Genomic DNA, 16,878 nt, shown 5'->3' with positions numbered 1-16,878 from the left:
CTGGTTTACCTATGCGACTTCCTGCTCTTAGATTTTGCTCTCTGCTGAAGAGGTCCTATGCTGTCACCTGGTGGAAAAAATGAGAAACTGCCTTGTGTACTCAGGCCATGACAAAAGCATTCCTGTTAAAGGAAGTTACCCTTTACTACAGATGCTGGGGGACAACGCTGACCCTGTGCTGCCTCACCTGCTGTGCCATCTACTCCAGAGAGAGCACCTTACTAAGATCCTCAGCTACCAACCAACCTCAGGTGGAATAAATTGTCCCAGCGGCAGTCACCACGGCCACCCCACACTTGCTGAAGCGAGATGGAGGACTGAAGAGGCAGGTGAGTCAGGAGGACAAAGCAGGGGCCGGGGAGGATGCGAAGAAGGGAGGAATTCATCAAGGGGCAGGATTGAGCAAGGAGAAACACACAGGTAAGCCTCGCCAACAAAAAACATTGCCCTTGGGATTTTTACACATTTTTAGCCAAACAGCCAGAAGAACCAATGAGAAATACAGAAGTTTACAAGATAATAAAGTTAAATGGTCTCATCGCGATATGTTAAAATAAGAAAAAGCCTACCTGTTCACCAAGTTACAAATACAATAAAACTACCTTCTTATATAACATGGATAAAAGAAAAATAAGGACAAGAATATCTCCAAACAGGCTGGGCGTGGTGGTTCACACTTGTAATCCCAGCACTTTGGGAGGCCGAGGCAGGTGGATCTCTTGAGGTCAGGAGTTCGAGACCAGCCTGGCCAATGTAGTGAAACCCCATCTGTACTAAAAACACAAAAATTAGCCAAGTGTGGTAGCAGGCACCTGTAATCCCAGCTACTTGGGAGGCTGAGGAAGGAGAATCGCTTGAACCCAGAAGGCAGAGGCTCCAGTGAGCACAGATCGCACCATTGCACTCCAGCCTGGGCAACAAGAGCAAAATTCCGTCTCAAAAAAAACAAAAAAAAAGAATATCCCCAGTTATTCCCAGAGGTGGATTTGTACTTCCTACCTTGGGTTCCTCTACTGATGGCAGGGTGCTTTACTGGGCTCCAAGAAAGGCTATGTAGCCAGGCTAGAAGCAAAAGCTCTGTGACTCCAGCTTAAACCCACTGAAAAGAACCTATCACAAGAGGACACTCCAGAGGTAAAAGAAGGGAACCTGGTATCTTTGAGGGAAAAAAATGAGAAAATGAGAGAAGGGCTATTCCCAGGACTAGAAAGAAAACAAAGGCTGGTGCAGGTCGTAGAAGCTGAGTGGGCCTTGCTGGCCTCTGAGCACTGACCAAGGCTCCTAGCCTGGGTGAGCCTTGCACACAGGCTTCCCAGGAGCAAAAGTTACTTGAGCCTGGACAGCAGGAATGCCGTACTATCTGTTCCAGGCCCAAACTGGCGAGATCCTCCAGAATACTGTGCCCTAAATAACAACCTAGGGCTGACCCTGGCTTGAAGCCTCAAAGTCATGTTTAATTCAACTTAAATAAATAATGTGTTATTAGTTGTATACCAGGTTGATGAAATAAGATTTACAGTTACTATGCATTTCCCAAATTTTCTAAAATGAAGCTACATTGGCTTTATAATCAGAAATAGGGTCAGCAACAAAATTTTATTAATAACAAAAACCTATTTTATTTATTATTCATAATCTGCCTTAAAGAATGTTAATATCCACACTGAGTGTATGATACCATGGATCCACAGACCATTCTGAGCTTTCAGAGAGACAGTGGTACTCCTTAAACCCTTGTGGTCTGAAATTCCCACTTGTGCCATGGCAGCCTGTGGTCATGAACATTATTCAAATAAGCCCAGAACCACACAAAACATTTTCTTTGCAGCTTCTCTTCTGATTTAGGAGGCATAACTGGAAAATCAAGGAGATGTAAAAGGGCTATAAAGGGCACAACCATTTCAATATCAGGTAGTTTTCAAGGTTCCTTCATGTCATCAGAGTCTCGCTTTAAATGAATACCGACACATCTATTTTGAAAGTGTGTTAAGTCAGCAGGCAGGGCTGCTTTACACATAGCCATCTCCAATCCATTATCCCTCCTGTTCTCACAGTGAAGTGTCATCTGGCCCTTCCAAGACAAGATTTTCTCTTCCTGACTCAGTTTTGAGAAGGTGAAAATCACAATCACAAGTGGAAATGAAATGAATCATCTTAATAAGCAGCAGTCACCCCCAACCTCCTCCTTATACAACTGACTCAACACTTCCTTCTCCAAACCACCCCTGGCTGCTCTCACGAAGTGGGCCCCAGGCCTCCCCTAGCTCGCCTCCCAGGAAGACAGCATCTTGAGGCCACAGGCTGCCTCCACTCCTCTGCAGTGCCCCAGCACGTGGGTTCAGAGCAAGCTGAGCAACACAAAATGAGCACCAGGGAACTTGCCTTTTCCATCTGTTGCTGATGCTTCTTGTAAATGTCTGATTGACCTAAAAATAAACATTTAGAGAACAAAAAGTTAGCTGGCAAATCTGCACTCCTCTCTGTTTGCAGCTCTAGTAACTTGAGACTGAATTCCTCAATTATATGCTGAAAGGTTGGACTAGATCACTTTAGAGCACTCTCCCTAAAATAGGGGATGGTTGATAATCAACACGCCTGAGGTAAAGTCGCCCTCTGCTGGCCAAATCTGTGGCAGTAAGTCTAGCAGGGACCAGAGCGTGAGGAAAAAACAAAACTCCATCATTTAATGCTCCTGTTAATCTCTCACTCCCACAACCACCCCCCACCCAACACTCCCATGACGACGGAGCATCACCGAACTCACCTGCCACCAGGAAAGAATAAACCCAAGAAGAAAGTCACCAGCTGACTTCTAGAGTCTAGGTCTAAGAGCTGTGAACGTACAGCTCCATACAAACTCATTGAGTGGAGATTTTTAACATTGCTGGAAATGCCAGCCTCCAGGGACACTGTTTCGGGCTGTGATGTGCTGGTAACTAATGGCCATCGTTGCGGTTCAGGCAGAGGGACATTAACATCACTACAGAAGCCGCAGGTGAGAGGTGGAGGCACCATGAAAAGCCACCAACGGAGAGACTACCCTGAGGGCTAAGCAGGGCACAGGCAGACAGGCTGTGTGAGGGAAGGCAGCCGGGGTCTGACACTGTCACTCACTCTTGTCAGCAAATCAATTACTCTTTAAATCCTCCGTAATTTGCGCACCTGTGAGAGGGGCTATCTGCTTGGAAACTGAATGGACCACCACACGAAAGCTAACCAGTACACTGCTGGCCCTGAAGCAATGCTGGCTGAATCGGGATATTTACAAGTATTATTATTATTATTACTATTTTATTTATTTATGTATTTATTTTTGAGACACAGTCTTGCTCTGTTGCCAGGCTGAGGTGCAGTGGCATGATCTTGGCTCACTGCAACCTCCGCCTCCTGGGTTCAAGCGATTCTCCTGCCTCACTCTCCGGAGCAGTTGGGACTACAGGCGCACGCCACCATCCCCAGCTAATTTTTGTATTTTTAGTTGAGATGGGGTTTCACCATGTTGGCCAGGATGGTCTTGATCTCTTGACCTCATGATCCACCCGGCCTAAAAAATATTACTAATCTTGAATCACCTCTCCAGTACTTACTTTTTTTCATTTTACAGTAATTTTTAGGATATTTACCTTAAGGAATGTTGCCATTTGGAATCTGCTCATTAGCGTTGTAATTAACAAGGGGCAGGAAATGGCTGCTTACACCTCGACAGCTTGTTGGTGTCCCTTACGTTTGACTGTTCTGATAGTGGCATGTGTAAAAAGTAGGGCGTGGGCCGGGCGCGGTGGCTCACGCCTATAATCCCAGCACTTTGGGAGGCGTAGGCAGACGGATCACAAGGTCAGGCGATCAAGACCATCCTGGCTAACACAGTGAAACCCCGTCTCTACTAAAAAAAATACAAAAAATTAGCTGGGCGTGGTGGCAGGCTCCTGCAGTCCCAGCTACTCAGGAGGCTAAGGCAGGAGAATGGCGTGAACCTGGGAGGTGGAGCTTTCAGTGAGCCAAAATCACACCACTGCACTCCAGCCTGGGCAACAGAGCAAGACTCTGTCTCAAAAAAAAAAAAAAAAGTAGGGCGTGACCCTCTGTTACCTAATGAGGCGCTCTTTTCGATCCTATGTTATAGATACCCGAGTGACTAATTCCTGTGCAGGACGGCAGGAGGCTGCAGTGAGGAGGAAGAGTCATTCATACTCCACTGGATGCGGTGGCTCATGCCTGTAATCCCAGCACTTTGGGAGGCTGGGGTGGGAAGATCACTTGAACTCAGGAGTTTGAGACCAGCCTGGGCAACATGGCAAAACCCTGTCTCCAAAAAATTGGCTGGGTATGGTAGAGTGTGCCTGTGGTCCCAGCTACCCAGGAGGCTGAGGTAGGAGCATCATCCATACTCTCTTCTATGCTGGTAGCTGTCTGGTGAACTGATACTAGATCATGTGTGATGTATGATGGAATTAGGGTGAAGAGTGAATCTAACTAGCTGGAAAGAGAAGTACTCTCCACTGGCACCATCTTATAAATAATGAGAGTAACTGACAAACCCCTGGATCCTCAAAAATATTAATTTATTGGATGGCACATTGCAATAAGCAGCACCTCAGCCAGGTGTGGTGGCTCATGCCTGTAGTCCCAGCACTTTGGGAGGACAAGGCAGGCAGATCACCTGAGGTCAGGAGTTTGAGACCAGCCTGGCCAAAATGGCAAAACCCTGTCTCTACTAAAAATACAAAAAAAAAAATTAGCCAGGCATGGTGGCACACACCTGTAATCCCAGCTACTCAGGAGGCTGAGGCAGGAGAATCATTTGAACCTGGGAGGCAGAGGTTGCAGTGAGCCGAGATTGAGTCATTGCACTCCAGCCTGGGCAATAAGAGCGAAACTCCATCTCGGGTTTAAAAAAAAAAAAAAAGCACTTCACTTCTAATTGAAGGCAGGGGTAAATCTATTTTCTTTAAAATTTATTTCAAAAGAATTGCATTCCAATAGCCATGGAATTAGATCACCAAGGGTGAAGTGTTTTATTGCTGCTAGCCTTCTGAATTTCCACCAGTTTGCATGTGATTTAATAAGGATAATTTCTCATCAACCACTGACTTGACACTAACACTTCTTTACACAGACCCAAAGCACAATCTATGCATCTAAACACTGCCATTTCCAGGAATGGAGCAATTCATTCTGAAAATATCAAAAATGATTGTGTGCTGAGAACTATCACTAGTTTTATGTTAATGAACTTCCTCATTTTCCACCTAAGTTGGCAAGAACTGGCTGTTTATGGGATTTCGCCAACTCCCTATCACCACCACAAATTCAGGCTGCTACTTTAAGTTACTACCAAGTTCTCATTTCCCAATTCTTCTCTATTGTCTTAGAACTCTGTTAAAAGCCAGCTCATGGTGATGGATTAGCTCTACCAGAATCCCCTGAGTAATTGGAAAAAGACACAGGGTTCTGCCCCTGGAGGCTGATTCAGGTCAGTCTGGGACTCAGAAAGCTGTACTTTTAAACACACATCCCATGTGACTGAGATCAATTTGGGAATGGCCAGTTCAGCTGTCGGGCTTGACAGCCAAGCTTTCATGGGGCCTCCCTCCCTGTGAGCTACTCACCACACCACTGGGAAGAGGATGGCACCACAACACAACAGGTCGACCAGAAAGAGAGAGTCCTTCCACAAGCCATATTCAGTCGTGCCCTCCTCGGTGGACTCTATGATGATGTAGGCTACATTTGCCAGGACCTACAGACATGAGAATTTGCTGAGGCCCCAAAGCATGGGTGCACTGTTACGACGCTAGCAGCCCCAATGAGGGGTGTACACCTTGGCCTCTAGACCCGCAGTGTGCGACCACAGCATTCTTTCCAGTCCCACATGCTCTTCCAGAACTCTGCCACTCTGCTATCAAGGAGAGTCTCCATGCCATCCCCCTGAATCTGGGCAGGCCTGTAATTGCTCTAATACAGTAAGATGGAAAGCTGCTGTGTGATTTCCAAGGTAGGTAAAGCTTCCACCCAGCAATCTTGGGACCTTTGGAGCCCTAAGCCTTCTTGTAAGAAGTTTGGCTACCCTGAAACTACCCTGCTGTACAGACCATGCAGAGACGGAAAGACATCCCAGGAGTCCCAGCTGTCCCAGTCCCCACCTGAGCAAGCTTCTCAGCCCAGAAGACAGACGCGAGTGGAGACTTCAAGATGCTCCCAGTCACAGTGTGACCATGACCACAAGACCCAAGTCAGACCCACCCAGCTAGCCACTCTTGAATTCCTAACCCACAGAAACCGAGAGAGAGAATGAAGGGTTACTGTTGTTTTAAGTCGCTGGGTTTCGGGGTGATTTGTTATGCAGCAGTAGATAACAGGGACACTTTGCTTTTCAGGTACCCCTAACCCAGTGGAGTCACTCAGGTGCTGGACTGCTGGACAGGTGGCACTTAACACCCTATTTAGCCACAATGCCCACACTTTTCAGGCCCTGGTGCTCAGTGACAATAACTCATCTAAGTGCCAGACAATGGAACTGTGTTTTCAGAGACTAGAGCGGTGAGAATGGATGATTCCAGCCCCACAGCTGAGTGGCCACACTGCTGCTCATGGGATCATTCAAGTCCAGGTCCTCCCCACACAGGACATGGCGAGTGCGTCCACTGAGGTTCACCAGTGTCTGCGCACTGCTTCTGCCTCCAAAGGTAAGGTTCTGCCTCATGTACTCAGGCCCATTATTAGGCTCTTAGCATTAAGTCTTTATAAAAAGTCCTTCCGCTGGCTAAACTGAGATGCCACAGAGCATAAGGGAAATTTACCACTTATAATACATCCTTTTGAAGATTACCACTGGGAATGGATGCAGAGATGATCATTCTACCTGTACGCCCCATGAGAAGTCCTTGGTCCCAAATACTCTGCCTGACTTTCTGTAAAGGTAATACTCCACACTTTGCATGTAAAATCTGTAATGCTATTATTCAGCAAGTCTCTAAGTGTAATTTCTCTTTCTATACAGGACTTAGAAATCAAATTACCTAAAACTTCATTTAATACTAATGCAAAAAATATCTGAAATTTCAGCCTCTCCATTGATACCCAGCTTCTGGGTTCTTCCCTGTCCCACGTTGCTCGTGAAGCCCTGTCTATCCAAAACATTAGCATCTGTGGCTCTATCTAAAAAGACAAAGTAGGGCTGGGTGTGGTGGCTCATATCCGTAATCCCAGAACTTTGGGGAGCCAAGGTAGAAGGATTGCTTGAGCCCAGGAGTTTGACACCAGCCTGGGCAAAACAGTGAGACCATGTCTCTACTAAAAAAAAAAAAAAATTTAAAAATTAGTCAGGCGTGATGGTGCGCGCCTGTGGTCCCAGCTACTCGGGAGACTGAGGCAGGAGGACTGCCTGAGCCCAGGAGTTCGAGGCTGCAGTGAGCCATGATCACCAATGCACTCCAGCCTGGGTGACAGAGTGAGACACTGTCTAAAAATAAAAAGACAAAATAGAAAACAAAGGCTTTCACATCTTAAATTCAAAATTTAGATGAATGAGAGACAGTACACACTACATGAGAGACAGAATGTTCCCAATGTTGAACAACGTGCCAAGAGTGTTCTTAAAACACCATTTTGCATGGACATCATCTACTCCTTACTTAGAAACTTTCTGTCACTGCCCATGGCCAAAAGGAAGCAGTTTTAACTTTTCAGGCAGACATTCAAGGCCCCTCCCAGACTAGTTCCATTGTCTAAATACTCATAACTTTCTTAATTTGTTAAATGTCCTTATTTTCTCAGAGTGGTATTCCACGGAACTGTGTATGTCTGTCTTTCAGGGAAGCCCAGGACCGGCTTCCTGGAAGGCTGTGCCCCACAACAGCACAGTTCAGGCTGGTGGGGGGAGACTCTAGAGGGATGAGGGAATCTACTAAAGAGAAGGGAAGCACGCAGCCATGTGACAACCCAGGCTCCGTCATTCACAACTCCAAGACCTCACCAGGCTGTAGGACTCAGTCTGGTTAAAGAAGTGGCCCTGGTGGCTCGACAGCTGAAAGACCGGCACAGTCCCGCAGCACGTTTTGCTCAGCAGGCAGCAGGGTCATGTGTATCTACTGCTATGCCACTGCCTCTGTCACATCCTTTTCTTTCAACACTCAGGCCAGCCCCATCTCTTGTCACAAAGAAAGCCCTCCTTGATCCTTCCAACTTGAGTGCTTACTCTCTCCTTGGAAACGCAGAGCAACTGGCCTGTCCCATTCATTAGATGTCAACACACGTTCCTCATTATTGAACGTGAGGGTGGATGAGGTCTGTCAGAACTCAGAGAGGAGCTTTGCTGCAAACTCTGCCAGAGCTGGGAGCCTCAGGAGTTGTCCCCTTCTACCCCCAACCTTCCACATTTACTTTGCGCTCCAAAATGTGAGAACAGCTGACGGGGACAACTCTGTCAAGCAGATGCTGTCTGGTCAAGCACAGCAGGGTAGCTGTGCATTCCTGCTAAAACCTCTGTTCATTGTAAGTTCTTTACATCCCAGTTCTGCTTCCAGTAAGACAAGGCTCCTCCCCCAACAGACTCACAGCCTTGTAAGGCTGGCCTCAGCCCTCAGCCCTCAGCCCCAAACATGGTAAGGATTTAGGAAATGTTTGCCCCTCATGTCTACTACCATATTCTACCTGTGGAAACTCACTGGTGTAGTTCACGGTTTTAAAATACTTTATTAATAAAATCACTACATCTCTGAGCTTCCTCACCAACAGCACTATTTAGTTATGAAGCAAATGATGCAGAAGAAAAAACAGTACTGTGTGTTACTGTGTGTCTCCCTACACTGTCAACAGCTCTCTACTCAAAATCTAGGCGCCCAAAGGCCATTGGCTGACTGATGGCCAAGCATCTCCCAGTGCAATGACCTGAAGTCTATTCAGAATTCAGAAAGAGAATCCCAGTCTTCAACCTCCACTGGCAGAAGCTGGGGTTTCAGGGTGAGCTGACTCCCTCTTGCCATACAGGCTTGGAGCTGAGCCCTGCTAAGTGCCAAGACAGAAAGCGACAAACAGGATGAAGGTTCCTTTACCTGGAGTGGGATGACAATCATGAAGATCTTTTTGTCTTTATCAGAAAGGATGTGCTTAATGAAAGCCCAGCCAGTGCCAATGAGTGCAATGGTGATGAAGAGTAGCGCCCCTTTCAAACTGGAAGAGAAAACAAGGAACAGACACCAGCAGGTCTCTTTAGACTCTCACTGCCAGTTAGATTGCACAGCTCATTCTATGAGTTCACAAGCTTATTACAAAAGACGGGCAGCCAAATTTAGGAAATACATCATACATGAGCACCACTTCCTTCAGGGCACACAAAGTTAGCTCTGTACCCCACAGCCTGAACAGCCAATGGCCACCGGGAGGCAGGAGCATGCCGCTAAGCCCGAGTTCCCAAGTCTGGACAGCCACCCATCAGCTACACTCCTCTAGTGTAGCTAGAGCAGATAGGCTGCCACGGGAGGGCAGGGCTGGTTAACTCGGGGCAGGTTGTTGCCTACCCCTACTTGTCTTATATGTCATTTCACGGTGTATTTCACATGGACCTGCATACTTACAGGTGAGTTATGTAGTACACAACAGCCCAGCCTTCGATAGGGAAGCCCTGGGAGGAGATGTAGTGGTAGTCAATCTGAAATCAAACAAATGCATTTCAGAATCACTCATTATCTACATGGCTCCACAAAGAATCTTTTAACTTGGACCCAGATGGGAAATTATCTAAATCATTATCATTTTGTGATGCTGTCACGGGATATATTATTGCCTTTTCGCACTTTCAAGTATAGCAAAGAGTACATGTCTAGAGACGGTCACCCTTGCAAGTGTGCTCCATGGGCACTTGGAGGCCCACAGACAGGAGAAGTTGTGATCTTACCCCCTTGGGCAAGTTTATTTTAATTTGTATAAGTTCCAAATACTCAAAGCTGAAGCTCAATTCTCATGCCTCCAGCTTTATAGCATCAATTTTCTCTCAGATAAATATGCTAATACTGAATTGAACTTCAAATCACATAGGAACATGAGGGAATACTTGGAAACAAAAAAGTCGTGGAGGCCGGGCGCGGTGGCTCACGCCTGTAATCCCAGCACTTTGGGAGATCGAGGTGGGCAGATCACGGGGTCAGGAGATCGAGACCATCCTGGCGAACACGGTGAAACCCGGTCTCTACTAAAAATACAAAAAAATTAGCCGGGCGAGGTGGCAGGCACCTGTAGTCCCAGCTACTCGGGAGGCTGAGGCAGGAGAATGGCATGAACCTGGCGGGCGGAACCTGAGTGAGCATAGATCGTGCCACTGCACTCCAGCCTGGGCAACAGAGCGAGACCCCGTCTCAAAAAAAAAAAAAAAAGGTCATGGAAACAAGTCAGCAGGTGGCACTCTCATCTCTAGAAATGGTAAAAACAAAACAAAACAAAAAACAAAGAAATGAAAACAATAAGTGTTCTAGACAAATCGTAGGTCTGTAAGCAGCATCAGAAGATGTCTGAAGTCTAATATGAGGGGAGGTGGTAATCATTTACCTGCACGGCCAGGCCCTCCCAGACAAGAGGAGGCTTTATGTGAAACATATTCTCTGTTTCCCACCCATCTATCCCCTTTCTTCAAATGTCTTTTGCCTGCTCACACAGGCATTATACGTAATTTCATGAATGATCCCCAAAATGCTAATACATACTGCGTGGAACACCAAGGAAAGAGACTTGGTGAAAGGAAGGGCCGCCATCAGCCAGTGGATTTTAAATACATCATTCCTATAAAAACACAGAGAAAAGAATTAAAGGACGATTCCATTCTCCCAAAGGACAGTCAAAGTTCCAGACATCAGCTATATTTATAAGGAGACAGGAAATACGTGCAAACCATAAACATGAAACTTTTCTTTTTTTTTTTTTTTTTGAGACAGGGTCTTATTCTGTCGCCCAGGCTAGAGGACAGTGGTGTCATCACGGCTCACTACAGCCTTGAACTCGGGCTCAAGCGATCAAGCAGCTCTCAGGAAGCTGAGGTGGGAGGATGGCTTTAGGTGTATGCCACCATGCCCAACTAATTGGTTTTGTATTTTTTATACAGAAAGGGTTTTGCTAAGTTTTCCAGGCTGGTCTTGAACCCCTGGCCAAGCAATCCACCCACCTTGGTCTCTCAAAGTGTCGATATTACAGGCATGAGCCACTGTACCCAGCAAAAACTTTTTTTTTTTTTGAGACAGAGTATTGCTCTGTCACCCAGGCTGGAGTGTAGTGGCATGAACTTCGCTCACCGCAAACTCCAACTCCCGGGATCAAGTGATGCCCCCCACTGCCTCAACCTCCTGAGTAGCCGGGATTACAGGCGTGCACCACGATGTCCAGCTAATTTTTGTATTTTTAGTAGAGACAGGGTTTCACCACATTGGCCAGGCTGATCTTGAACTCCTGACCTCAAGTAATCTACCCACCTCAGCCTCCCAAAGTGCTGGGATTACAGGGGTGAGCCACCGCGCCCGGCCACTTTTTTTTATAAGGTACTTTTTACTGGTAAAAAAGGCCTTGATTGGAGTCCTAAAGTAACCTCTAATACACAATTTAATGTGAATGAACCTGAAAGTTATGCACTAAAGCCAGACATGATGGATTCCAACTCTTGAGTAAAAAGGAAATCTAACACAGGCTGCCAGCTTGTTCCCGGAAACCACCCTGGGAAAGCCAGAGGCAAGAATAAGGTAGATGGACCTGAGAAAACAGCACAGAGCTCCCAGGAAAGCAGAAAGCGATTACAAACAGCTGTAGGGGAAGTCTGCAGCCCAGAGTAGGGGGGCTGGGAGCCAGCAGCAGGGATGTGTGAGGGGAAAGTGCCAGGGTTGTGCCCATTTCTCTCTCCTTCATGGCTGGTGTCTGCAAATACCCCAGGCCAATGAGACAAAGCACGCATTCCCAGGCCCACCCTGTCACAGATACTAGAGTCCACCTTTGGGCTGCCAGGCATTAAATTCCTCTACTCCTTCCCACTTCCCCTTAGGAACTAACCTCATAGAACACATTAAGACTATTATGAGGCCGGGTTCAGTGGCTCATCCCTGTAATCCCGGCACTTAGGGAAGCCGAAGTGGGAAGATCACTTGAGCCCAGGAGTTTGGGATTAGCCTGGGCAAGATGATGAAACTCTGTCTCCACCAAAAATACAAAAAGTTATCTGGGTGTGGTAGTGCACACGTGTAGTCCTAGCTACTTGGGAGGCTGAGGTGGGAGGATCACTTGAGCCCAGGAGGCAAAGGCTGCAGTGAGCCGTGACTGTGCCACTGCTCTGCAGACTGGGTGACAGAGTGAGCCCCTGTCTCAAAAGAAACAGTCTCAAAACAAACAAAAATTAAGCCAGGAGTGATGGTGTGTCCCTATAGTTTCAGCTATTTGGGAGGCTGAGGTGGAAGGATCACTTGAGCTCAGGAGTTTGAGGCTGCAGTAATCCTTGATTACGCCACTGCTCCAGCCTGGACAACATAGTGAGACCCTGTCTCAAAAAAAAAAAAAAAAAAGCAAAGAATACAGGCAGCCACAAGAGGGGAAACTGAAATGGCTAATGAGTCCCTAAAATGATAATCCACATCACCAATATTCTGAGAAATGCAAAATAAAACACGATACCAGTTTACATCTATCAGATTGGCAAAAATTAAGATGTCCGTATTGGTGAGAATGTGGAGAAATAGCAAACCTTATTATGTATGCACCACTAGTAGATGTATAAACCTATATGCCACACTGGAAGGCAATCTGGCCCTTAATGAAATTAACTGATGGCTCGGTGCAGTGGCTCACGCCTGTAGTCCCAGCACTTCGGGAGGCGGAGGCAGGAGGATCTCTTGAGGCCAGGAGTTCAAGACCAGCTTGGCCAACATGGTGAAAACCCGCCTCTACTAAAAATACAAAAATTAGCCCGGCATGGTGGTGCATGCCTGTAGTCCCAGCTACTTAGGAGGGTGAGGCAGGAGAATCACTTGCACTCAGGAGGCAGAGGTTGCAGTGAGACAAGATGGTGCCACTGCACTCCAGCTTGGGTGACAGAGTAAGACTCTGTCTCTCAAAAAAAAAAAAAAAAAGAAAGAAAGAAAATAAAAGAAATTAACTACCCATGGCACAGTGTGCTTCCTTCTGGGACTGTAGCTCTGAGGCTGCAGAGATCCACAGGGGATCTTCGGAGGTTCATGCCAGCACTGGCTGGGGTAGCAGTCCAGCCACATGTCCATCACTAAAGGACCAAAGCAGTCAAACGTGAGGACACAGAGCATGGGATGCCATGGAGTAGGTAAAAATCAATGAATGAGGCGCACACTCAGTCACATGGCTAGATCGTAGAAAGGATACTACTGAGTAAAAAATGTACAACAATGTCTAGAGATATTTTATGTAAATATAAATGTATTTTATGTATTTACAATACATTTACATAAATACATTACATATACACAAATGTATTTATGTAAATATAAACGTATTTTACATTTATGTAAATATAAATGTATTTTACATTTATGTAAAATAAATGCAACACCAACAATATAAGAATATAGAACTATCCAAAAATGAGGCCAGGCGCAGTGACTCACGCCTGTAATCCCAGCACTTTGGGAGGCGGATCACCTGAGGTTAGGAGTTCTAGACCAGCCAGGCCAAGATGGCAAAACCCCGTCTCTACTAAAAATACAAAAATTAGCCAGACGCGGTGGCATGCACCTGTAATCTCAGCTACTTGGGAGGCTGAGGCAGGAGAATTGCTTGAACCCAGGAGGCAGAGGTTGCAGTGAGCCGAGACTAAGCCACTGCACTCTAGCCAGGGGCACAGAGTGAGACTAGGTTTCAAAAGAAAAAAAGTCCAAAAATGTATATGTAACACATTTGAGCAGTTCTCCACGGCTAGGAAGGAGTGGGAGAGGGGACAGGAAATGAAGGGGAACAATACAGCAGGAGAGGGGCCTGGCACCGAGTGAGAATGAGAGTGTGCCACAAAGGGATGTCAGTTTCTGGGCTCATTTCCTCCTTGGTACTTTCCGTTCCAGTGCCCACCTATTTGAAGGTCAAAAGGGAAGTCAAGGCCAGAATAGTCTGGAACTACTGAATGCCAATGAGATTTACCCAGAGTGTAAAACCACCCACCACAAAGAGCTGTGCTCATTCACACATTCTGGCAACCCTGACTTGCAGTCCATGGTTAGAACTTCTACGACGGGGCAGAGATGTGATGGAAAGAGCAAGCCTCACCGACCTTGGCTCAAATACTAGTTCTCCCTACACTCGAAGTTGGGAGGGGCCTGATACATACTAGCAGGCAGACCCGGGTTCCAGTCCCAGCTCTGTTGGGTGACACTGGCTCTCGTTTCCTCTCTCAGTTTATTTCCCTCATTAAATTAGGCAAAGATGCTCAGTTGCTTCCAGCTTTCAGGGGCCAGTGAAATGTGCCTGGCGGCCTTGGTCATACGCCTTTATATCATGTGGCTTTCCAGCCTACCAGAACTGACTCTAAGACTCCCAGGAAAACATGGCCAGGACTTAAATGAGACCACACTATACGCCAACAAAAATTAGAGGTGAGACTTGTACACAACAGGTCAGCCTCATTTAACCACAGATTGAAAACTGTTACTACGGCCTGGGCGCGGTGGCTCATGCCAGTAATCCCAACATATTGGGAGGTTGAGGCGGGTGGATCACGAGGTAAGGAGATCAAGACCATCCTGGTCAACATGGTGAAACCCTGTCTCTACTAAAAACACAAAAATTAGCCGGGCATGGTGGCAGACGCCTGTAGTCCCAGTTACTTGGGAGGCTGAGACAGGAGAATCACCTGAACCTGGAAGGCAGAGGTTGCAGTGAGCCAAGATTGCGCCACTGCACTCCAGCCTGGTAACAGAGCGAGACTCTGTTTCAAAAAAAATAAAATAAAAAATAAAATTGTTACCACAATTTGGTATAAGTGAACCAGTGACAATGACTTTTGCCACCAATAACTAAAGGAAATTAAAACACCACTGAATCCCTGGCTACTAAACTATTTTATAAATACCTCGTATTTGGGGAGGCCGAGATGGGCGGATCATGAGGTTAGGAGATCGAGACCATCCTGGCTAACACTGTGAAACCCTGTCTCTACTAAAAAATACAAAAAACTAGCCGGGTGAGGTGGTGGGCGCCTGTAGTCTCAGCTACTCAGGAGGCTGAGGCAGGAGAATGGCGTAAACCCGGGAGGCGGAACTTGCAGTGAGCTGAGATCCGGCCCCTGTACTCCAGCCTGGGCAACAGAGAAAGACTCTGTCTCAAAAAAAAACACAAAAAACAAAAATTCCTCATATTTGGACGGCACCCTGATTTGGAAAGCCCTCTCATATACATTATCTTAGGGGGAATCACAGAACAAGTCTAAGAATCCAAGACTCTTACAGGAAGGCAGAGTAATTAACTATTACTGTCCCAGTTTCATAGCCAAGAAAAAAGAGATTTAGAGTGAAGCAAGGCACACAGGCAGTTACTGTCCAAGTTCACACCTGAAATCAGGTCTGACTCCTAGTTCTTAATTTTCTAGTAAAGGCAAAAAAGTAGAACTTTCTTTAAAAAAAAAAAAAAAAAAAAACTGAGGTCGGGCACAGTGGCTCACGCCTGTAATCTCAGCACTTTGGGAGGCCAAGGCAGGTGGATCACCTGAGGTCAGGAGTTCAAGACCAGCCTGGTCAACATGGCAAAACCCCATCTCTACTAAAAATGCAAAAATTAGCCATGCATGGTGGCGGGCACCTGTAATCCCAGCTACTCAGGAGGTTGAGGCAAGAGAATTGCTTGAACCTGGGGGACAGAGGTTGTGGTGAGCTGAGATTTCGCCACTGTACTCCAGCCTGGGCGACAGTCAAGACTGTGTCTCAAAAACAAAACAAAACAAAACAAAACACACCCAAAAACTTTTATGGCCTAAATTTTTATAACCTTCCCTCCTTCCATCTGCATCTCTCTCTTTCTTTCTTAGAGACAGAGTCTTACTCTGTGTCCCAAGCTGGAATGCAGTGGCACAAACATAGCTCACTGCAGCCTCCAACCCTTGGGCTCAAGCAATCCTCCCACCTCAGCCTCCCAAGTAGTGAGCACTACAGGTGTGCACCACCATAACTGGATACCTTTTTTTTTTTTTTTTTTTTTTTTGAGACAGAGTCTCACTCAGTCGCCCAGGCTGCAGTGCAGTGGCGTGATCTTGGATCACTGCAAGCTCCGCCTCCCAAGTTCACGCCATTCTCCTGCCTCAGCCTCCCAAGTAGCTGGGACTACAGGCGCCCGCCGCCACACACGGCTAATTTTTTGCATTTTTAGTAGAGACGGGGTTTCACCGTGTTAGCCAGGATGGTCTTGATCTCCTGACCTCGGGATCCACCCGCCTGGGCCTCCCAAAGTGCTGGGATTAAAGGTGTGAGCCACCGCGCCCAGCCAACTGGATAACTTTTTATTATTTTTTTATTTTGTGCAGTGGCACAGTCTCAGCTCACTGCAAGCTCCACCTCCTGGGTTCACACCATTCTCCTGCCTCAGCCTCCTGAGTAGCTGGGACTATAGGCACCCACCACCACGCCCAGCTAATTTTTTGTATTTTTTATTTTTGAGACAGAGTCTCGCTCTGTCGCCCAGGCTGGAGTACAGTGGCCAGATCTCAGCTCACCGCAAGCTCCGCCTCCCGGGTTTACGCCATTCTCCTGCCTCAGCCTCCCAAGTAGCTGGGATTACATTAGCTGGGACTACAGGCGCCCGCCACCTCGCCCGGCTAGTTTTTTGTATTTTTTAGTAGAGACGGGGTTTCACCGTGTTAGCCAGGATGGTCTTGATCTCCTGACCTCGTGATCCGCCCATCTC

At 46.8% G+C, this 16,878-nt stretch overlaps 1 protein-coding gene across 1 annotated transcript in view; it reads right to left on the bottom strand.

The window, feature by feature from the left end:
* The window catches only part of GPR107 (G protein-coupled receptor 107), an 82,024-nt gene that overhangs the window by 29,379 nt on the left and 35,767 nt on the right, over positions 1-16,878 (bottom strand). Inside the window, exons 10-14 of the mRNA XM_008005953.3 lie at positions 10,698-10,773; positions 9,576-9,649; positions 9,054-9,171; positions 5,610-5,740; positions 2,383-2,426 (exon numbers count right to left, since the gene is read on the bottom strand). Coding sequence (XP_008004144.3) covers positions 2,383-2,426; positions 5,610-5,740; positions 9,054-9,171; positions 9,576-9,649; positions 10,698-10,773 — 443 coding nt within the window. The remainder of the gene's footprint in view (positions 1-2,382; positions 2,427-5,609; positions 5,741-9,053; positions 9,172-9,575; positions 9,650-10,697; positions 10,774-16,878) is intronic.

This window comes from Chlorocebus sabaeus, chromosome 12 (assembly GCF_047675955.1).
Source record: "Chlorocebus sabaeus isolate Y175 chromosome 12, mChlSab1.0.hap1, whole genome shotgun sequence".
Classification (NCBI taxonomy): Eukaryota; Metazoa; Chordata; class Mammalia; order Primates; family Cercopithecidae; genus Chlorocebus; species Chlorocebus sabaeus.
The sequence above is the reverse complement of the archived record's forward strand: the minus strand, read 5'-3'. Positions and strand labels throughout refer to the sequence as shown.